This window comes from Syngnathoides biaculeatus, chromosome 23 (assembly GCF_019802595.1).
Source record: "Syngnathoides biaculeatus isolate LvHL_M chromosome 23, ASM1980259v1, whole genome shotgun sequence".
Taxonomy (NCBI): domain Eukaryota; kingdom Metazoa; phylum Chordata; class Actinopteri; order Syngnathiformes; family Syngnathidae; genus Syngnathoides; species Syngnathoides biaculeatus.
In genome coordinates, this window is record NC_084662.1 from 6016378 (window position 1) to 6037760 (window position 21383).

General features: G+C 50.0%; 3 protein-coding genes across 7 annotated transcripts; 2 read left to right on the forward strand and 1 right to left on the reverse strand.

Moving 5' to 3' along the window:
- Positions 1-18: 18 nt before the first annotated feature.
- znf513a (zinc finger protein 513a) lies at positions 19-5167 on the forward strand. Of its 3 annotated transcripts, none has more exons than XM_061812819.1 (5): positions 19-524; positions 1827-1949; positions 2060-2194; positions 3197-3988; positions 4199-5167. In XM_061812819.1, exons 2-5 carry the CDS (start codon positions 1910-1912, stop codon positions 5080-5082), a joined length of 1851 nt encoding a protein of 616 aa, XP_061668803.1. In that variant the 5' UTR covers positions 19-524; positions 1827-1909; the 3' UTR covers positions 5083-5167. The 3 variants fall into 3 exon arrangements, with proteins under 3 accessions (XP_061668803.1, XP_061668804.1, XP_061668805.1); XM_061812820.1 differs by lacking the exon at positions 19-524 and adding an exon at positions 1461-1721; XM_061812821.1 differs by lacking the exons at positions 19-524; positions 1827-1949 and having other exon boundaries at positions 3249-3988.
- Positions 5168-6045: 878 nt separating this feature from the next.
- Positions 6046-18073, reverse strand: snx17 (sorting nexin 17). Of its 3 annotated transcripts, XM_061812827.1 has the most exons (16): positions 17421-18073; positions 15316-15390; positions 14326-14443; positions 13089-13153; positions 12791-12901; positions 12588-12678; positions 12086-12173; positions 11315-11450; positions 11125-11194; positions 10958-11050; positions 10423-10626; positions 9676-9804; positions 9418-9495; positions 8993-9073; positions 8887-8928; positions 8346-8452 (listed from the first exon to the last, which is right to left on the reverse strand). In XM_061812827.1, the coding sequence occupies exons 1-15, from the start codon at positions 17478-17480 to the stop codon at positions 8918-8920; spliced, it is 1410 nt and encodes a 469-aa protein (XP_061668811.1). In that variant the 5' UTR covers positions 17481-18073; the 3' UTR covers positions 8346-8452; positions 8887-8917. The 3 variants fall into 3 exon arrangements, with proteins under 3 accessions (XP_061668810.1, XP_061668812.1, XP_061668811.1); XM_061812826.1 differs by lacking the exon at positions 11315-11450 and having other exon boundaries at positions 6046-8452; positions 17421-18048; XM_061812828.1 differs by lacking the exons at positions 14326-14443; positions 15316-15390; positions 17421-18073 and having other exon boundaries at positions 6046-8452; positions 13089-13126.
- A 44-nt stretch (positions 18074-18117) lies between these two features.
- On the forward strand, positions 18118-20946 carry atraid (all-trans retinoic acid-induced differentiation factor). The gene is made up of 8 exons (XM_061813087.1): positions 18118-18197; positions 18284-18290; positions 18806-18936; positions 19730-19798; positions 19900-19971; positions 20058-20182; positions 20266-20366; positions 20455-20946. Exons 1-8 carry the CDS (start codon positions 18118-18120, stop codon positions 20557-20559), a joined length of 690 nt encoding a protein of 229 aa, XP_061669071.1. The 3' UTR covers positions 20560-20946.
- Positions 20947-21383: the final 437 nt, after the last annotated feature.

The window sequence follows — 21383 nt, forward strand, 5'->3', positions numbered from 1 at the left end:
CGTCGGGCAGTTAAATGACTTGGGGGGGGGGGGGTGACGGGAAACATTTATTCATTCAAACAAACATCTGCCCAGTGACTTTCACGATTAGAATCACGTGAGCGAAGAAGACGCGGATGTTTATGAGCGAACGGTGACGAACACGAACGGGGGTCTTGTTCATCTTTGCCCCGACGACGTAACACTCTAATTTCCCACGCGTCCTTTGTGAACTTGAAGGCGCCCTCGCTGCGGCAAGAGCGACGTCGGCGCTTTGATTGTGAAGCGACGGACGCCGGAAGTCGCCTTGTTGTTGCTGGCTGGGACGGGCGCACGGGCGAATGAGAAAATCAATTAAGTTATGAAAAATAGCATTAATTGCCTTTCTTTGTCGCCGCGGCTCGCGAAGAAATGGCGGACGTGCGAAGGCGGCTCGCCGGCGGAGTCACACGCCTCTCGTAACGGGCTGCGCTGCGGCGGCCGCCAGCAGCAGCAGAAGGAGGCGGAGGAGGAGGCGGAGGAGGAGGACTACTTTCTCGGCTGAGGTAAGTTAGCATGACGACGGGCTCACTTGGACAAGTTGACGTTAGCCTCGAGCTAATGACGTCGCAGGACGACGACGAGGAGATTTTTTTTTTTTTTGCGCCTGGCGGGCTCGTCGACGAGCCAAACGGCAATTTTCAGGCGTTGCGTCCCGAACCTGCTAGCCGCAAAAAGCTCTTTTGTGGACGTGCCGCAATTAAGCCGTCCGATTAGCCGAGCCCGCTTCGCTTGCACAAGATGGGGGAAAAAAAAAACGTGCGTTCAAAGGCTGTGATAGCAAATCATTCATTTATTCCATAATCACTTTGAAGGGGTTCGATGTTAATGGAAAGGAGCTTTTGTTGTGCCAACACTTCTCGGACGCGTCGTTAATCATCACCTTGTCGCATCATTACTACGTCAGCAAGGGGGACCGCTTTCGTTATTTAATGAGGCGGTTCGGAACTCGCGGAAAAAAAAACGCTCATTTCGGCATGTCCCCACTTATTCAAGGAGGGGAAAAAAAAAACAAAAAACACTTACCAGTTGCAATCTCCCCCCCCCCCCAAAAAAAATATGCTTTTTCTATGAGGGGGGAAAAATAGCACTCAGCACGCACATCTCCGTAAATGAGAATAGACTGGAAAAGTGCATTATTTCAGTTCTCAGACGCAGAAATGGAGATGAAATGATTTTGGGAGGAGTTTGAACTTGCTCACTTCAACTCGTCCTCGCTTGACGTCTTTGCTTACTTCAACGTTGTTTTTTTTTTCTGTTGAACCCATAAGAAACTAGATTACAATAAACAAACCAAAAAATAGCATAAAAGGAAAGAAAAGCGCCCCCCACTGGGCGGGAGGATTTGCAGGAATTGTGGAGGAAGTTTAGCAATGGATTGATAACTCCCAATTTTTAGCTTGAAAAGGGTTAGCTTGTTTTTTTTTTTTTTTTTTTTTAATGGTTTGCACAGCATCAAACTTCATTGCAATTGGACTTTAAACCCTTTCTGGGGGGAGACGCATCAGGCCAAAGTCGAGTTTTCAACGAATCAAATTGGATTTGTTTTCTTTTCAAAAGGGAGAAACGATCTCATTCTTTTTGGCAACCGTCAACGCGATCGGATTGCGGATGAAGAGCGGTCGCTCGCGGGTCTGGGTTCCGTCCTGCACGGATTCAAACTTCAACCTTGTCTGATTGGCAACATCCTACCAAGCAAAAGTGTAACATTTGCCAACGGGGCCGTTACCTTGCTGCGTGTTGTTTTTCCCAAGGAAAGCAAAATCCTGCCTTTTTTTTTTTTTTTTTTTTTTCCCCGCCTTCTCCAGAATCGCTGTCAGATGTCCGTCGGGCCGATGGTCGCCCAAGACCGCGGGGAGACGTTGCCGGCAAAGGGGGGGCCGACCGGAAGATGCCAAGGAAAAAACAGCAGCATCCACAGCCAGTCAAGTGTAAGTAGGCCCCGCCCCGCCCCGCCCCGCCCGGACGCCGACTCGCGACGTCCCACTAAAGACGACCCGGTCTTGGTTTTTTGTTTTTTTTTTTTTTTTTTGGGCCTCAGTGAATTCAAAAGCCGTCGGAGTCGCCCACCGTGCAGGAAGGGCCCCCTTCCGCTCGGACTTCCTTCTGGAACGCCGCCTTCAATTTGGTGATACTTACCGCAGCAGCAAGATTCTTGGCCTGGAAAAATTCTCAGGTTGGTCACAGGAAACTTTTTTTTTTTTTTTAAATTTTTTTGCCATTCCAAAAGTGTCGCGGTTGTAAATTTGCGCTTTATTTGTCCGACCGCCGGGCCCTCAGCCCGTTGCCAGGCAATCGCAGGGCAGGTAGAAACAAAAAGACGTTGGCGGCAATGGACAATTTAGAGTCTGCGTGATTTTGGGGAGGAAAGCGGAATCTGGGGGGGGGGGGGGGTTAATTGAGCCCGCAGATGTGCTCATCAATCGGCGGTCCCACTTCGTTTCCTGTTCCTGTGGCACAAAATACAAAAGGCAGAACAAAGGAACCCGTTTTTATATACCACCATAAAAAAAAAAAAGACCATTACCATCAAGGACGCGGTCATGAGGGGGCAGTTCATCCGTCATCATCATCATCATCATCATCATCATCATCATCATCATCATGTGCTGTTGCCTCTGCTGCTGCCATTATCATTACCCCATCTTCATCATCATCATCATCATTACCATCAGCGGCAGCCCTCACAAGCGTGGTCATCATCATCATCATCATCATCATCACGAGGCTCTGTAATCATCCACTAGGAAATGGAAGGCGGGGTGGGGGGGGGTGGGGGGGTTTAAACGACCCAAAAGGGGGCGGCTCAAACTCTTTCCTCACGCCGTGTCGAGACGTTTCCTGTCGCCGGATCTTCGACGTGCGCGTCTTCCTCGCCGTCGGCCAGACGCGGCAGCGAAGGACGAAGACCACGAAGCGCTCTCTCGCCGGTTTGGTGCGCGAATATGTTTTGGCGACGCCGCGGGTCGGTCGGTACCGAGAGGCGTCGCGTCGTTCTTTTGCGTGAAGGTGATTTGGCGCAGGGAAGAAAAGGGATCCAAATCTGTGCAATTTGTTAGCTGGCGTGACAATAGCGGGCGAATAGAAAGATGCCGGATGCCTTGAAAGTTTCCCAAGTGGTGAAGTTGCGCGTGCGACGTCGCGCTGACGCTGGGCCTTTCCTGCCTGTCCTCCGCAGAGGTCGCTGCTGAGATCGGTTTCTCTGTGTATCCTCTGTGTGATGAGGACAGCTCCGACTCCTGCGGCAGCGGCAGCATGGACGGCGAGACGGAAACCTCCCACGGCGGCACCCCCGACCGCGGCCGGGGAGACGAGGGCGGGCCGGGCCGCCCCGAGCCCCCCTTCCCGCCTTACCTGTCGTGCCGGGGCTGCGGCCAGCTCCGCGGCGACCACCTGGGGGCGTCGCTAGACCTGCTGGCCCCTTACTGCCTGCGGTGCTGCAAGGCTTCCCGGGACGCCAAGGCCGGCGGGAGCGGCGGCGGCGGCGACGACTTCGCCTACGGGAGCCTGAGCGGGCTCCGCGCCCACTCGCCGCCGGACGGCGCGGCCGACGACGACGACAAGAACAAGCTGCACTCGTGCCACCTGTGCGGCTTCTCCTCGCGCTACGCCAACCACGTCAAGCGACACATGAAGACGCACAACGGCGAGAAGCCCTTCAACTGCCCCGTGTGCGCCTACGCTTCGGCGCAGCTGGTCAACTTGCAGCGCCACCTGCGCATCCACACGGGCGAGAAGCCCTACAAGTGCGAGAGCTGCGCCTTCGCCTGCAGCTCCTTGGGCAACCTCAAGAGGCACCAGCGCATGCACGCGCCCGCCGGCGCCGGGCCCGAGTCGCACGGCGCGCCCACGCACGCCGCGCTCCGACCCGCCGGCGTCCCCAAGAGAAGGAACGCGGGCGGCCACAGGACCGGCCAAGAAGACGGCGACGGCGGCGACGACGACGACGACGACGACGAAGCGGCCAAGGGTACGTTTTGCTTTCTTGAGCTTCCGCGTGCTCATGAGGAGTCTCCTGGAAGCGATTGTTGACTCCGGAAACGGATCAATGTCATTTTCATTCGTTTTAATGGGGAAAGATGATTTGAGTCTTGAGATCCAATCGGGCGTGTTCCTCAACTTCAAAGGGAAAGTCATTTTTCTGCACGAATTGACCTTTGGCGGTTTTGTGTCGTTTCAGAGGTGGCGGCGGCCTCGGCCCACCTCACCCTGGCGGCCCAGAACGCCGACTACCTCTCGGCCTTCGACAGCCTGAAAGGGCCGTCGCCGCAGTCCGCCCCCGGCGACGGCGCCAGAGCGAGCAGGGGGGCGCCGCCGCCGCACGCCCCCCCGTCGCTGTTCCCGTTCACGTGCCGACTGTGCGGCGCGGCGCTGGAGGACGAGGACGGCTCGTCGGCGCAGATCTGCGCCAAGTGCACGCTGGAGATGCTCACCAAGGACTCGTCGTCGTCGCCCGGCAGCCCCGCCGAGCGCGGCGACAAAGTGTACACGTGCGCCGCCTGCCCCTTCCTCACGCATTACCCCAACCACCTGGCGCGCCACATGAAGACGCACAGCGGCGAGAAGCCGTACAAGTGCCCGCAGTGCGACTACGCCTCGGCGCACTTCGACAACCTGAAGCGGCACCACCGCGTGCACACGGGCGAGAAGCCCTACAAGTGCCACCTGTGCGACTACGCCTGCGGCAACCTGGCCAACCTCAAGCGGCACCAGCGCGTCCACTCGGGCGCCAAACCCTTCGTGTGCGCCGTCTGCAACTACAGCTGCAACCAGAGCATGAACCTCAAGCGCCACATGCTGCGCCACACGGGCGAGAAGCCCTACAAGTGCCAGGAGTGCGGCTACACCACGGGCCACTGGGACAACTACAAGAGGCACCAGAAGAAGCACGGCCACGCCACCGACGGCTGGGTCAAGATGGCCCCCGCCGGCCCCGACAAAGGCGGCCACAGGAAAGAGCCCGCCCCCGCCGGCGGCGCCGCGCCTCCGGCGGACGCGGCCTACGCGGCCAGGGAGGGCGCTCACGCGTTACAGCACCCCAACTGGAAACTGGAAATGGTCTAAAGACGCCGACGCCCGTCACCTTTTCGCGCTTCCGCGAGCGTCCCGACGACCGCCGGTGTCAAAACGACGCGGCGGAGCTACAAAATCTGGGGTGGGGGGGGGGGAGAAAGTTGACACTTCAATACTGTCGGGGGGGGTTGGGACTTTTCACATTCTCAACAATTACCTTCAAAGGCAGAAAATATTCAAGCAAATCTCAAATTATTTGGACACTTTTTTTTTTTTTTTTTAAGGTCCAAGATCACTAATAAAACAATTCAGTGCGCTAGTAGAACGACTTCAGAAAGCAAGAGAATCTTCCACCCCCCCCCCCCCCCCCAAAAAAAAAAAAAAAGGTATAAAAATGGCATCTTACCCCCCCCAATTTTATAGCAAAACGTTCAAATCCGTCCTAAAACGGACCGGCCAATGCTAAGGCCGAAACCGCTTCTTACGGGCGTTGTACAGAGAGGTGAACGGATGCCGGCGCAAAACCCCCCGCGCGGGATTGGCGGCCATTAGTCGACCGCTCTCGTCCTACCTCCCAAAGTCTGCGTCGTAGCTCAAAAGGTGGGACTCGGGGCAACCGGCGAGGGCGTCGCGTGCCTCGAAAGCCGAGTCCGACAAGCAAGTGCTCCTTACCCGGACGGAACCCCGCCGGCGCAGGACGGCTCACCTTGACATCTTTTTTTTTTTTTTTCTCATCCGTGCGTAGACCTTTTGTGTATTTTCTGTTTTCTCACTGTGAAATTAGCCCGTGCTTTACTTGAAAACTGAGATGGCATTACTAGAACATTAAGCATGTCATAATTTTTATTTTTCTAATGCTATATTACTCGACTAGCATACCTTAATATATACATGGTAACGGTTGTGTGTAGTTTCCCCCCCCCGAGGACGTGTGCAGTAGTAAGTTGAGGATGAGGACGCTTTTGTATGCAAGGGAACTGTTCCGGGGGTGGGGGTGGGGGCCAATTTGTTGCCCCCCCCCCCCCCATCGTTGTGATCTCCTTTTATGCAGCCGCATCTGTTGTGTTTCATCGCAGCCTTAACAAGCAAGACTTTTACACAGCAGAAAAAAAAAAAAAAATAGCTGAGGACTTGTCTCCATTCAATAATAATAAAAAAACAAACGACACTATTTCCTCATCTGATGGTCAGCAGCGTTTTTTCCGCACTGGCAATCTCATGTAGAATTTTTCATGGAAAAGATCATTTTTGTAACGTGGAACTTTTTGTACAACCAGCGGACCGTACAGTCATAAAAATGAAGAATTTACGCCCATTTTAATTGATTAGAAATTAAGGAGGTGAGCCCACCACAGGGCATTTTACAATGATTATTATTTTTTTTTTTTAAGTAATGTATCTGGAAAAAGGTGACGCCACGGTTCCGACCGACAACTATACTGGGTTCCCCAAACCAGCCATTCTATTTTTTTTTTTTTTTTTTGGAAATTTTTGCAGCGGGTCACTCTACTGGGCGAGAGTCGGGTCCAATTGCGGCCCACCCGACAGCGACATTTTGGTCGATTTGGGACGGCTTCAGAACCTTTCGGCCGCCTAACGCAACCCTCAGGACTGGGATGCAGAAACCAGAACCAACGGTATTGCCTATGAACATTTCCAAAATAAAGAACGCAACAATTTCCCGGAATATCCACACAGAGAAAAATGTCTTCACATCGCGCAGGAGAACAACTAAATTTTTGTTTTCATTCATCTCATGAAAATGCCCCCAAACCGAATATTGTTAACTCATTCTGGTTTTATTTATTTTAAAAACATTTGACAACGTCTAATTGTTGCAAAGTTTAAACTTAAACTCTTTTGTGAAATGGTGACTTTTGCATCATTGCCATGATCCTTTCCAGTGAGGTGACGCTTATCCCCATCATTTCTCTTGTACAAAATGACGCTCACACAAGTTCATTTTCTTCCAACGTTGCAAAAGCAAGTCGGCTGAAAAAGGAAGCGCTCGAAACAAAGACGTGAACAGACGAGAGCATTTATTATTCTTCGTTTGATATTGCTTACAACTGAGATGATGATGATGATAATAGTGAAGCTCCTACCGTCAGCGAAGCTTTTTCGAGGTTCTATTGTCTGTTCAAATCATGGCCCGCTAAAAAAAAATAAGAAGCCGTCGCAACCCGATCGCCCCCCCCCCCCCCCACTCCCTGTATGATGAACGCGTCAAATAATCAGATGAAAATCTCCAAAAACAAAATGTAAACACGGACACGTCGGAACGTTCGTTTGATCGTTTCAGCTCCAGATTACAGGAAAAAGACGCAATTAGTAAATATTGGGAATACTTCATTGCATGTACAGCGGATTAAAAAAGTGACGTCATCGCGTTCATTCTTGTGCAAAATGCTTTAGTAAACGAGAATTTGGCATTTATGAGAAAAATCAAAACTTTTCAAAATCATTTTCAGCCTGTGCTGTGGGACCATTCAGCACGCTAGTATCTTTTCACGAGTACCTGGGCCTACGAGTGGAACAAGTGCATCTTACTGGCAGGCATTTTGGTGCTACTCGTAAGCTTCAAATGTGTACGAGTTGGCCAAAGCAGGCCCAAGTCGTTAAAAACCGCAACCGGGCCAAATGAGGGCACCGGTACGTGGAGGTGGCGCAAATAGTCAAAAGCGCTTTGCTTTGCTTTGCTTCACGACCCCCCCGCCCCGATCGGCACCGCTTCAGGTTTTCCCGGCCAGAGGGTTACCCTAACCCAAAAAATCAACATCATTTGCATGTTGCGGCCACGCTTCCCCGTCACACATCAATCGGGCGGCTGCAAATATCGTCAAGGTGCCGATAAAAAGGGCTCCCCGCGTGGAATCTTCGCAGTCGGCATTTTGTCTTCCCCTCAAAGGTGCCTTGAGAGAAGAGAGACTTTCCCGCCCAAATCAACAAAAACAAACGTCTTTGTCTGCAATCTTGAGACTCGCGACGGGCGGGCAGCAGGAGGGGAGGGGGGAAAAAAAAAAAAAAAAACACGACTTCAGCAAGCAGCGGGAACGTTTTCTGTCGGTTCCTGGAAGCGGCCTCGCTCGTATCTCGTGTACTTTTCTCCGTTAACTTGAATTTGCGCTTTGGCCCCGTCTGATGCGACTATTTTGCAGGACGTTTCACGTTGCGCTCCCGCTAGCGGCAGCCGGGTACAACGCGCAAGTCTTTGCTCACCCGAACCGGAAAAAAGAAAAAAAGAAAAAGAAAAGATAAAAGGCTGGAGGCGGAGGCGCGTCGGGACCGGTGGCTGACGACGTTACAGGTCCTCGTCGCCGATGCCCTCGAAAGCGTAGTTGCCGTGGAAATGGCCGGCGGCCGCGTCGCCGGCCGGGTTGGAGCCGCCCGTCCCTCGCAAGGACGCCGAGCTCAGCTTGGTCTGCGGCGGGAAACGGCGTTAGCGTGGAAAAGTGGAACGCCAATTTTGGACAGATGAGTCCAAATTTGAGCGTAAAGAGAGGACAAAGACAAAGTTGACGGCAGCCCTCACGTGCAAACGGCCTCGTTTTAGACCCATCGGCGCTAAAGTCTCAAATTGGTTTGTGGGCCGAACTAACCGTCTGCGAGACCCCGAAAGCATCCGCGTTTTGCGATTGGAAGGCTGAGTCGGGGGCGGGGCCAGAGGAACGCTACGCTAGCTGTTTGTTTTCCTGGCGAAAATAAACCCTTTCTATTCACTGCATGTTAGGATTGCAAGTCAATATATATATATATTCTATTTACTGTAACTTATTTTAGAATCGCGTCTTTAGCATTGACATGCCATTTCTACAAAACTCTAATGTGGGATTTGATGACTTTTATCATCCTCACCGACAGTTTGATGATCTGCTCACAGCTCTGCTCAGGAGAGTCCTGCACGGAAACAATCAATCAAATCAATCAGTTGAGGGCCGCGGGGGCGTGTTCGATTTCTCACCAGCAGGGGGGGCGATTTCACAGCTTGCTGGCCGTCGGGCCCCCGCGCGGTGCCGGTGCCGTTGTGGCGTTTCCGTAACATCTGAACAAATCAGAATCAGACGAAAGAACCAGGAGAGACTTTGGAATTTTTGCGTTCATGTGTTACAATTATTATAAGAAGGTTGCGTTTGTAGACATCGTCCTATTGCAATTCTTGTTCCAAAACTATTTTGGTCCACTTTCCGAAAAATTTCAAGCATTTACATGACTGCCAAAACTTGCCGATTTTGGTGGAAAATACAAACGATCTTTACGCATATTTCAATTTTCATCCATCGCCGCCGGAGAAACAAACGTGACGCGCTCGGCCGGCGCAATCTTTCAAACGATCGACGACGAATGCCGAATCGGTCACCGCGATGAATTCAGAAAAATAGGAGCAACCTTCTTGATGCCGCCGCCCGACTTCTTCACCATCAACTCGTCCACCATCGACTGAAGGCAGATGCTCATCATGATGGCCTGAAAGCACAAAAACGACGACAGACGCGCTCGGACCTCGTCTCACCGAGCTCATTCGTTTACGAGAAAAAAAAAACTATGAGAAATATGAACACGTTTTAGAAAGCGTAATCACCACACAGGCTGTCATATCAGTCAGTGTGGGTTTACGCGTGCTGATCTGGAAAAGGCAAAGTTGACCTGCTGGCTGCTGATGGTGACCCAGCGCAGGCGGTCTTTGCTCATCAGGTACTCGAAGGCCAGCTCCAGTTTCACGTCGCACTTGGCCGACGGGGACGGGCCGTCGGCGCCGTTCGCTATCGGGACTTGCTGCCCGAAAAAAAAAAAAAAAAAAAAAAAAAAAGTCAGCGGAAATCGGGAGGCGCTGCTCGTGAAGCGGGCCGGTCGGGCCCGCTTCGATCCACGTCAATTTCATCTCGGCAACATTCGGGTCCCCGCGTTCGTCGCGCCAGCCCATTCAAGTCAAAGGAAGCCCTTGACTGACATTTTGCAGGATTCAACATCTTGAAATATGTATTTCACGCCAACGTGGTACAGCGGCATTGTTATGGAGGCGTCGACATCAGGCAGTTTCACAAAGGGCGAAAAATGAGCTCCAAGCTAGTTTTGTCCGAAAAAGGAGCCGTCAAGCCGCGGGTCGCGTTGGCCCGGAAGATCATCAATTAAAAATACTGCTGAGGTTGCTCGAGTTCAATCTGCATGAATAGAATTTGTACTTCTAGTCACAACTGTTGAGTACTGTTTGAAGAAAAGTTGTCGTGCTGATAAAAAAAATATATATATAAAGTGGTCCAATAAACACTGAAAAGAGTCAAATCAAATTCATTAAAAAGCGCTACCAGATATTTTGAAGGCTTGCACACTTAACGGACGGACGGACGGAACCGCGTCATCGGACACGCGCGGGGATGTTGGTGGGCCACTCACGGAGGACGTGACTCTCCAGCAGCGCATCCGCGTGACCTTGAAGCTGCCCTCCTTCATCTGATGGTTGGGCAGCTTGACGTGGAAATTGAGCTCGTTGTTGCCGGCGCCGACCATCACTTGGCAGCCCTGCTCGGGGAAGTCGGTGGCGCACGGGTCGAATTTCACGTAGCCGTAATATTTCAGCGTCTGGCCCAGGTGGATGAACTGAAGACAAAAGGGCGAGGCGAGCGCTTTTCAGAGGACGGCCAGCTGACGGCGTTTCTACGTTTGTCAATGATCTGCTCCCCAAAGTCCCGCCCCCGCCCCCGATGACGACGCGCGTTCCAGAGCAGCCCTTTCCGATTTTTAGGGAGCCAAGGGCCGAATTTTACCACGGGGACAAACGAACGAACGAACGAGCCGAAGTGGACGTACGTCTCGCTACCGAATAGAAGGCCGTCGCCTCATTATTTCTTGGCACAATGACGTCACATTTGCTCGTTTTCCACCGCACACCTGCAGTTGAACGTTTCATCTCGTGCCGGAAAGTTCTTACTTCTTTCTTGGAGCCTTTCTCCTGCAGGGACTTGAGCTGCCTGCGCTGGTCTTTGTTGACGAGGATCCAGCCTCGCTCGACGTCCGCCACCGTCTGGTTGGACAACAAACGGCCTCCCTCAAGACGTCTTGCGACAGAACGCGACCCAAAGAACTCAAGTTCCTTACCTGGGCATAGAGCAGGTTGAGGCCAACTCTGTTGTCCATGACGTCGGCGTCGTACGCCATGTCCCAGTAGCTACGCAGAAACACGCACAAATGCACAAGTTGGTCACTCTCCACTTCAGCGTGCGCAAACGTCCCGAGCGGCGTTCCTAATTTTGCCCTCCCCTCCCCCGTCGACGGCCTCGCATTCCACCTCTGCCGTCCCGCAACCGCAGCCAAAGTAGGCCAGGAGGCCTCGTAAGAGTTCCCCCGTCCGTGGCGCCGCGGCGAGGACCATTTGCGAGGCCCAACATTTGGATGATGGCGTTCCCCGGGGCGGGCCCGGGGCCCTGGCAAAAATCGACACGGCCAGAGTTAATGTGAAGCTCCTCAACCCGCTTCAACATAGTTGCTCGCCGCAAAGCCATCCGCTGGTGGCTTGAGACATAAGTGGCCTGATTTACGAGTTGGGGTTTTTTTTTCTTTTTGCGCTTCGACTTGCCAGCGACTCTTCAATCCATTTAGAGAAGTTTACCCAAAAACCGAACAGTCAACAGAGACAAACACAACTTGAGTATTTTTAAACACTTTGCCATAAGAATTTCCCCCACCAGTTTAATCTTCACACATCACGGAAAAGGCAGTTTGCATGGATAGTCGAGAGTAGTTAAGCCCGACCGCCACACGCTCAAGTAAGCAAATGACATTTCCACTGATTGGATTGGATCCGCGGATCCCCTCAACGGCGAGCCCGCGTCAACTTTTGGACTCGATCACGTTTAGGAAAGCGCAAACAGACGAGAATAAAATGAAGCGCGGATCACGCGAAAGGTTGCGCTCGCTTGCCTTTCACTCCAATTCATCCAGCGGGCTCGTTGACATTTTGGCCACAAGCTTCACTATTTCATCCACGGGTAAAGCAGACCCCGTCGGCCATGCGCGCATTCACCCCAACATTTCCCATCGACAGAAAGGCGGACGCTACCTTTTCCGTAAGAGGATGTGAAAATCTGAGCTGTGGAGGCTGGTGATGGACACGTAGGGCAGCTCAAACTCTTGAAGCTTCCGCACAACTAGGAGAAAAACGGCAAAGAACAAGCTGGAGACGCTCCAACGTACGGGACAGAAAGAGGACCGCGGAATTGACTTGGTTGCAAACTTCAGGAGGCCAAAATGTGCAATTACAATAAAAGCGCAAATTGGGGGCCTCTATCTGGGGTTAAAAAAAAAAAAAAGAGCTGTTGTAGATCTTTATTATTGGAAGAATGTCTTGTTCCTTCCTCCGCATTCGCAAATTGAACCTTAACAACGCTTTGAAGTCTCGTCCTTCCTTCCTTCCTTCCACAAAAGTCTCAATGGCTTACGAATCTCCCGGAGACGAGAAGCCAAAAAAAAAAAAAAAAAAGCACACGGCGCTCGTCCCGGGGAACTAACGTGCCGATATTGGAAAAAGAAAAGTCACGACGAGAGCTCGGATTGCGTCGTACGTGTGAGGCCTCCCTCTTCTCCTTCACGGACGAGGAAGAGGCTGAAGTAGGCCACGAGGTCTTCGGGGAGATCCAATTTGGTTGCAACAACCTACACAAGCGAAACATATACAATCAGAATGTCCTGCACATCTCTCACACGCATACAAAAAAAAAAAAAAGAAAGAAAAGAAAGAAAAGAAAGAAAAGACGCGCGCGCTTACATCGAGCACATCCTCCGTCTGATCAGAGCTCAAAACGTTGACCGTGACTTTCTGACCGTTAGACAGGCAGACGTCCAGAGCGACTTCCTCTGTCGGAATCTGCTGAGTCTCCTGGAAGAGGCGTCATTGGGTTGGGGCGCGGGGACGGGGAAAGCTCGGCTCTTGACCGTCGAAAGTCTACACGTGCAGTCGGTGGCAGCTTGACAGATGGCGCATGCGCGCCACAATTTGCAATGAAAATGGCCGCGGACCGAACCAATGTCCAAACGCCGTCAAGAACGTGAACGGAGGCACCCACCTGCTGCGCTTTTCGCAGGAAGCTGTTGAACGACTCGCTGGCGCCGAGCAGCGGGTCCTGGCGGACTGTTGAGAAAAGGAAAGCAAATGGCAGCATGTGAACGTTCGCTGAACTTGAAATGATTCCAGACTGGCAAAGCCTCCAAAGGAAGCCCGAGGCCTCCCATTCAAACGGCACCAAGCTGGCCGTTGCCGTTTTTCCACGTAGAGGCCCTGACGTAACCGTGGCCGCTTTCCGCGCGCTCAGCCCGCGCGGCCTCCGACAACGCCTCCTTGTTCGGCGATGAGAGGATTAAAAACGGAGCCGCCCGCAACCCTCCAAACTTGTTTGTCCGCGCGCGAGGTTGAGCTTAAAGGGGAACGTGCTTGCAAAACGCCGACGAAACACAGAGGAGCCACGTTTGTTTACGGGAAATTTAAAAAAAAAAAAAAAAAAAAGCGCGCGTGTAACAAGAGAAAAAGTCCTTCGACACACGGGTTCGTTTCCATTTCCTTGACTGCAGTCTTCTCAAAAATCATCTTTCCTTATTGAAATGACGGCAAATGCCAATGAACGTGCCCCCAAAATACACATTTTTTTGCCACACTCTTTCCTTCCATGCATGTCTACGCAGTCAAAATATGTCAGTACAAGATAAACGTACGACTCGCCTTCTCGGTATTGGAGTAATATTAGTTGCTCTTTGGAGAGGATAAAGAATATCTGCCTGTGAATATTGTTATGGCTGCACCATTTGGGGTCAAATATTTAGGGAGTTAAAGGCTCATGTGCTGTTTTGTTTTTGAGGCCTTTGCGGGCAAATCTTGTGTTCTTCATCAATTGTTTTGGGTCCCCCGCCTCCCCCCCCCGAGAAAAATGAACAAAAAGGACAATAAAATCTCCTTTGCTTTGACTTTTTCCACGGATCTCCGAACGGTGACTACATCTCATGTTGCTAAGTTCAAAACTGTCTTCAGGGGGCTGAATTTTCTCAGCAGGAACCTTAAAAAGGTCAAGAATGAGCCGACAACGGACGTTTCATATCAATAGGACGGCTTTTCGGGAAGGGTCCTTGAGACTTTCTTTGCAATTCTACTACTCATATAAACGCGGATTCAGAATTTTACGGCGGGGGGGGGGGGGGGGGGCAGGAATCAGCTTTCAGTTCTTTAACCTGAAACGAGAGCCTTGGCGGAGATATTATTTTTCTTCTGTCTGCCCCCCCCCCCCAGACCGACACGGAAGGCAAGCAACTGACCCGCCTGCATGTACTTCTCCAGGTGGTCCCGCCTCTGCTCCACCTCGGTGGGGGTCAGCGTGAAGATCTTCTTTGGAGGAAAGGAAGGCACCACGTTGCTGCCGTACTCTTTCTTCATCTGCGCCCACACAAACACGAGATTTGGCATCAAACGTGAAATGGCGCTGACAGAGCAACACCGATCACAGCCCCGAAGAAAGTCTGGCTCGACGATGGCCGCCTTCCCGTCATTTTAAAAGAATTTTGAAATTCACGGGCGTCTCGAGTTGGGAGTTTCATTTATTCGAAATTCAAAACGTCAACTCATCAGTACATAAGCTAATACACTAATATGAGTCACTCTTGCCAGAGGATAAAGAATATCTGCGCAGGCGTAGCGTGATATAATCTTTCGACACCGGTACCACATGTACTAGCGTACTATAGATGCAAGCAGCAGCAGGTTTAAATTGGCAAGCTCTTTGGTTATTTCAAATACCAATGCTGACATTTTTCCATTGTATGATGTATCAAATATTTTGAAGGGGGGGGGGGGGGGGGGCGCTCGTTCGCCTTTCGCCCAAATGCTGCTTTTTGCAAAGCGACTTCACCGCCACACAGCACCAGCATCCCCAGCCGAAGCAAAAACTCCTCCGAACGACGGCTCCTTTCTCGGAAAATTTTGGAATTTTCCAAACCGAAGACAAATAAAGACATTCGCGCCCTTCCGTGCAATGTTGCTTTTTCTGCGTCGGCGCAGCGCATCACGGGATACGATGCTTTTCATTGGTTGCTCGCTACGTTCCAAAACACAAGTGAGCGCAACACTTGGGTACATGCTAACAAATTTACAGGAAAAATACATATTTACAGAGATGAACCTGTTTGTACAGGCGATAACCTGAAATTGCTCCGATAGTTTAAAAAAAAAAAAAAAAAAAGAAAAAGGGGCAAACCCTCTTGAGTGAGAGACTTTTTTCCAAGTGTGAGAAAAAGCCGGTTTTGTCTTACCTGCTCGTGGAGGCCGAGGAGTTGGCTGTAGCGCACCCGACAGTGCAGAACGCCGTTGACGTGAATGTTGTAAGCCTGCGGGAGGGAGGGAGGGAGGGAGGCAAGTACGTGGAGATTTATCATCTCTATTTTCACCTGTACTGAAGCAGGAAGTAAGGGGAATTTTATTGACTGGCTACACGTCTTGCCCCGCCTTTTTGTCTTCAAATTTTCACTGCTTATGTCAACTTTAAAATCTCAAACTTGAAGAATTCTTCATGCTTCTTAGTTTCTTTTCATGTCGAGGAACCAGAAAAGTCGTTTTAAAGAGGGGGAACCCATTTTGGAGCCAAACGCCGGTTCCCGGCATCACATTGTGCAAACACGCATAGCTCCTCAGTGAAATCACCGCTTGGACGCGGCTGAAAAATCAACATAGCGCAAGTCGGCCAGATTCTCCAGAAAGGATAACGGAGCTCCATAAAATCTCTGGAATAGACCACAAATCCAATCGTGTTTAAGAAGGTTTGTTTGCAAGGCCCGCAAAAATTCGAGATTTTGGTCTTTCAAAAAAAAAAAAAAAAAAAAAAATTGAGAGGCGGGAGAAACTTTGCGTTGAATTCCGACCATTGCCCGCTCTGCGTGTCGGAATGAAATGAAAATATTGAACACGAGTTCACCACTCAGACGAATGACAGAGATTAGTCGTTTTGTTTTGGCGGGGAAATATATGCCGTCGTCGACGTGCACCGATGACAGGAAGTGCCGCGGCCACGCGTGCACTAAGAGGACATTTCCCGTGGGGGTGTCCAGAGACTTTTCATCTTCTCGCCCGCCTACGTTGAATGTTTACAGTCAACAACATCCTGAGTCATCTGTCAGAAAAAAACACGGCGGGGGTCGAAACTACATCTGCAGGGGGAGAAAAAGAGCCTGATGGGAGGGGGAGGGGAGGGGGGGGGCAAAGGAGAGCTGAAGGATGTTTTTTTTTTTTTTTTTCCCCCAAAGGCCAGGCAGGAAGCAAGAGTGACTACGCATATTGTCACTTTGACACAACTTCCAAATTGAATCCCAATCACTGTTTGAAGAGTTTCTGCATTTTGAAATAATGTCTTGTTTCGGAATGACAGACGGTATTTCAATTAACTACAAGAAAGAATTATTGATCATTAAAATAATCACTAGTCTCCCCCCTTGTCACTTGACTAGTGCCCTGCACCGGCTTTCACTAGCGGGGGGTTGCTTTGGTGTTTGTTCTGAATGTCGTACCAGGGCGGTACCGACCGGCAAAGAATTTGCCAATAAAGCTGATTCTGATAAGTTATTCACGGGAAGATGAATCAATCTCTGACTTCTGCATAGGGCGCCCTCATATTTGTCTCCAATTCACCAATCTGACGCCACTAGGCAATCACATGACTGCACACAAAGCCTTCACGAACCAATCAAAGTGGCAAAAATAAAAACAACAGCTTCAACATGCGGCATAGTCTGAAATCGGGACTGTCCAAACGGAGATTTCGGATGACTTCCAACTTGTGCGTAATCGCAGATGTTTGCATTAATCGGCAGTGCATGATTAGCCCTATTTTCTCAAACCTTTTTAGGAATGGCAAAGTGTGCCAGGCCTTTTTAATGAGGAGTTACTCACAAGTTACCAGAGTATCACCCACCCCCCCCCCCCCACACACACACACAGAGTACTTTCTTACTCGTACTCAAAACATTTCGAGGAGTGCTTTTTTTTTTTTTTTTCTTCTCTCTCTACATGACTCATATTATCCTCAATCACAGTCCTCTTACTTACCTCTGGGCATCTCTAAAACTGAAATCCACAGATATTCCATTTTTTTCCTCGAATTCCATGAATGCAATATTGATCAGGAACGATGTTGATGCGAAAAGGAAATATTTTTCCGAGCACAGTTTGTCCAGGATTAAAACAATTGAGTACCCCCCCAAAAAAAGTGTTTGTTACATTTTAAAGGAAACTTTTACAGCACGTCCTTGAACGCATCACGCGATCTGCTCCAGCTGTTTATCATTTCATATCTGATCTCGTGTTGCATTTAGCTTTAACTCGGAGTTATAAACGTAAAAGACAATAACGGCACGGGAATGCTCACCACATAGGTAGATCCATTTTCTCCCGAACGAACTTCCGTTTCGGGTATGGAAAAATGCATGTCTATATCCGAGCCAGCGGTACCTGAATGCCACCTCGGCAAATGACGCTCAAGACGCCACAGTTGTCCCGAATGTCACAAATCAAATCAAATCCGCGAATTCCACTGCAAGTGGCGAGAGAGGCGAGGGAGGCATCCGGCTGGCTCGGTCCAGTAGCGCCGTGGCAGGTTGCAGAGGAGGCGAGCTAGCATCAACCTCCGCGTGAGCTAGCTGCAACATACAAAAAAGAAAAAGAAAAAAACTTCTCCCACGTCAGTCGTCAACTTTTCAAACTTCCACAGCAGACACGCTGTGAGTTTCGAATAATTCCCCTATTACCGCCGGTGGCGTTAAATCGTCTTTTTATAAGTCACTTTTGTCTGGTGACTGATTTTAAAGGAGGTTAAAAGCTCCAATTTGGCCCGGCTTTTTTTTAGCTAAGCGAGCAGATGTCGCCAAGCGAGCGACGAGGCAGCTGCTTTCTACTCCACGGGAACAACCATTCGCGACACAAGAGGGGGCGACGCTTTCACCTTTTACTTCGAACCGGAGTAACCTTCTACAGCTTTCGCTAATTGATGAAGAAACATTTTAAAATGTATCACAATGCATTTACATTCGTATCGAAACGTATCGTGACGGAAATCGTCATTCTAAATGCCCCGTTCTGTGTTGTCAATTGGAAGAGTCCTGGCGCAGACCATTTCCTCTCACCCGGGGTGGTTAAACCAACACAGGTTGAGATAACATTAGAAAACGGCGTATCTCCCTCTTGTATGCCCACTTAAGTTGAAAGAAAGGTTTCTTCATTGTATATTATCAGTATTTACGTGAGTTAATTTCAACAATATTGCTTTCAATGTCGTCGATTTGCCCCACTTTTGTCTGGTGGGACCCAAATTGTCAGCGGGAGAAGGTGTACGGTTAAAGATATAAAAATCATGTATTATTATTAGTGCTCTGTGTTTACATTATGATTCAAAGATCAATTCGTACGTGTTCATCAAATGTAGAAAAATAGATATTTCCTAAAGTTAGCCTTTGGGAAAGTCAGTCACGTGTTTTGTACTGTACAATCACGTGATCTCAGTTGGGGTTAAAAAAAAAAAAAATGAAAACTTGGCATAAACAGTCGAACCCTGCGTTGTTTGTTTTCATCCTTTATTCGTATATTTCCCGCAGCCACCTTCAAAACGTGCCGCAGGTATCAGCCAAAATCGTTCATTTGTCTGCTAGTTAAAACGCAGTAATAACCGCGCGCGATTGTGTGTTTATGAACGATCCAGAAGGAAGCCCCGAGCCTTTGGTGCTATTGTCCCACAGTAATGATGGTTAATGTTCGCAGGTATGTAAACGATGCAGCGGCCCGGTGCTGAACGCTTCCGCGGTGGGTCAGTTTTGCTCCTCGTCCGGTTGTCGGGTCGCCGGACGATGCTGCCTGGGGAACGAAACGCTCGGCCTTGAACGCATCATCGGGTAGGCCTGCCAAAAAAAAAGGCGATGTCGACAAAATCCACCTTAGCTCTGCATCAAATGCGTTCTGTCGTTACTTTTTGATAGCACGTCGCCTCAGTGATCCGACCTACGAGTTTACCAGACACGGTTATGATGATTTCTTCCCCCCCCCCCACCCCCCACCCCCTTTGACTTGCGAGTACACACTTCACGTGCGACCACGGTTTGTGGCAGGAATCTCAAAAGTAGCGCAAGCAAGCAGCAGTTCGCAAGATTGCGAATAAACGACCGGCTTTGTGCAACTCCCGTTTTAAAAACTACACACAAGAGAAAGAGAATTGCACATTGTGCATTTAAAAGAATCTACTAGCTTAATGCTAACATGTAACGGAAAACCCCATAGACAGGCTATTTGACGGTGTTGTAACACATTGATGAGCGTGTACTTGATCACAAATGGCGCATGAACACATGTAGACAGACAATATAACAACGTTGTCGTTATTGTCTTCCTTCGTGACTCTATTATACTGCTTCGTTGCGGCCAAGTCGCCAAAGATTGAATCCCAATGCCAAAAGCAAAATTGTTTTTGTTCAATCGGCCATGACTTTCCATTTTGTTTTCATGCCGTTTTTGTTCCTTTGCCTCTGCGGAGCCCCCCTGGGCAAGGCGCACTCCCGCCCGACTGTGAAAAATGTGACAGTTAGCCGACGACAAAAAGTACTCGTTGTTGCTGTTGGTGTTTTCGCATCCAAGTTGTGTACGGCTGCGTCGTTCCGTCACATCAAGTGTTGCCTTTTGTGCTGCGTTCAGGCTGGATTTGTCCAATTGTTCCTTAACTCACGTGGAAAATCTCCAGGAGGCGTCAGCCGCTTTCATCGTGTGCGTATGAGTCAGGTTTTTTTTTTTTCTTTCTTTTTTCTTCTTCTTCCCACGTGGTCGCATTTCAGGCATGTCACTATTTTTGTCATCTTTTTTTGCAGCGATTTGTCACTCAACTCGATTTTGAACACGAGTGACTCGGCATTTCAAGGATTTCGCAAGTTAAGTCACTTGTAAGTCCGACTGCGTATTTCTTCTTCATTTTTTTTTTTTGCTAAATGACGGAAGCTCTATATTTGTATTTTCTTGTTAAATTCAGGATTTTGCCAGCAGACGTGTCGTGCCCGGGCGGGAATTCTTCTTGGGAAACGGTGGACCTGGAGGGCGGAAATCGCCATTGCAGAGGCCAGACGAGCCCCTGCGACCGGCCCGCCGGTAGGACGCGTAAGTCCACACGCTTCAAAAGTTCTTTTTTTTTTTTTTTTTTGGGAACAAATACCACAACGGACGGCGATCTCCGTCGGCAGCTGTCAAATGTCCGGAGGACTCCCGGTGCGGTCCGAACGGGCCCGGCTTCTTCGAGTGCCGCTGCGCCGACGACCGCCACGGATACAAGTGTCTGCGGGAGGTCTGCTCCTTTCCTGTTTTCTGGCGCTCTCCTCTCCCTTCTTGTCTCTTTTTCCAACGGCCCCTTCGTCCGTCTTGTCCCCCGCCAGGGCGACTTCCCAGCCGCGCAGGTCTTGGGCTCTCTGGCGGCCTCCACGTTGGCCCTTTCGCTCCTGCTGTGGTTCACCCAACGGCGAAAGGCCAAGTCGCTCTGAGCTCTGCCGAGTGTTGCCAAAATTCTTAGCTGCTCTTTTAGTAGGACTGGCGATATTTTCCCTCAGAATATGCTTTGTTTTGTTTGTGTAAATAGATATGTAGTTTTTTGTTTTAAACAGTGATCTCTGTTTCTCGGGGGGTCACACGGGGATTCCCCCAAAGAGGCTTTTGCTTCATTCCTGTTGCTTCAAACTTTTCAGAGCAGCGCAGATCCGTTCAGAAATTGAAGGAAATTTGAGAGCACGCGTCCATTATCAACTGTTACTGCGCCACAGCGGGTACAAAAAGATTGTATTTACGTACTACTGCGCTCGGCTTGTTGTCCTGTACACAACGGTTATGTTGGGGTACCTTCGTCAGAAAAAAATAAATCATAACTGACACAATTTGGATGTGCTCCTTCTCCGTCTTCCCGATGCAGCGCAAACATGTCGGATCGGGACTCGCGATCGTGAGATCCTCAAAATGATGTCAACTCAGATGAGAAATGTTAATGTCTTGACATTATCTTTGATGATGTCAGTGCAATTTGAATTAAAAGCACCCAAAATGAACGGACGAAAGAAGCATTTCATCCTTCCGTTTTCTGTTGCGCTTCTCCTCACGCGGGTCGCGGCCATACATACCGTCTTAGAAATTCAAGTTTAACGTTACTCTTGACTTGCATTCGTTCCTGTGGCTATTCCTACCCGTGTGTCCATACGCTATTTGTTCGACTAAAATTGGAAATGTCTTTCAAAGTGACTGTGGCTCGAGGAAGGGGGTCCGGACCAGTTCCCGGAACATAAGCCGCCCAGTGAACCAGGGTTTACTTGGAAGATTT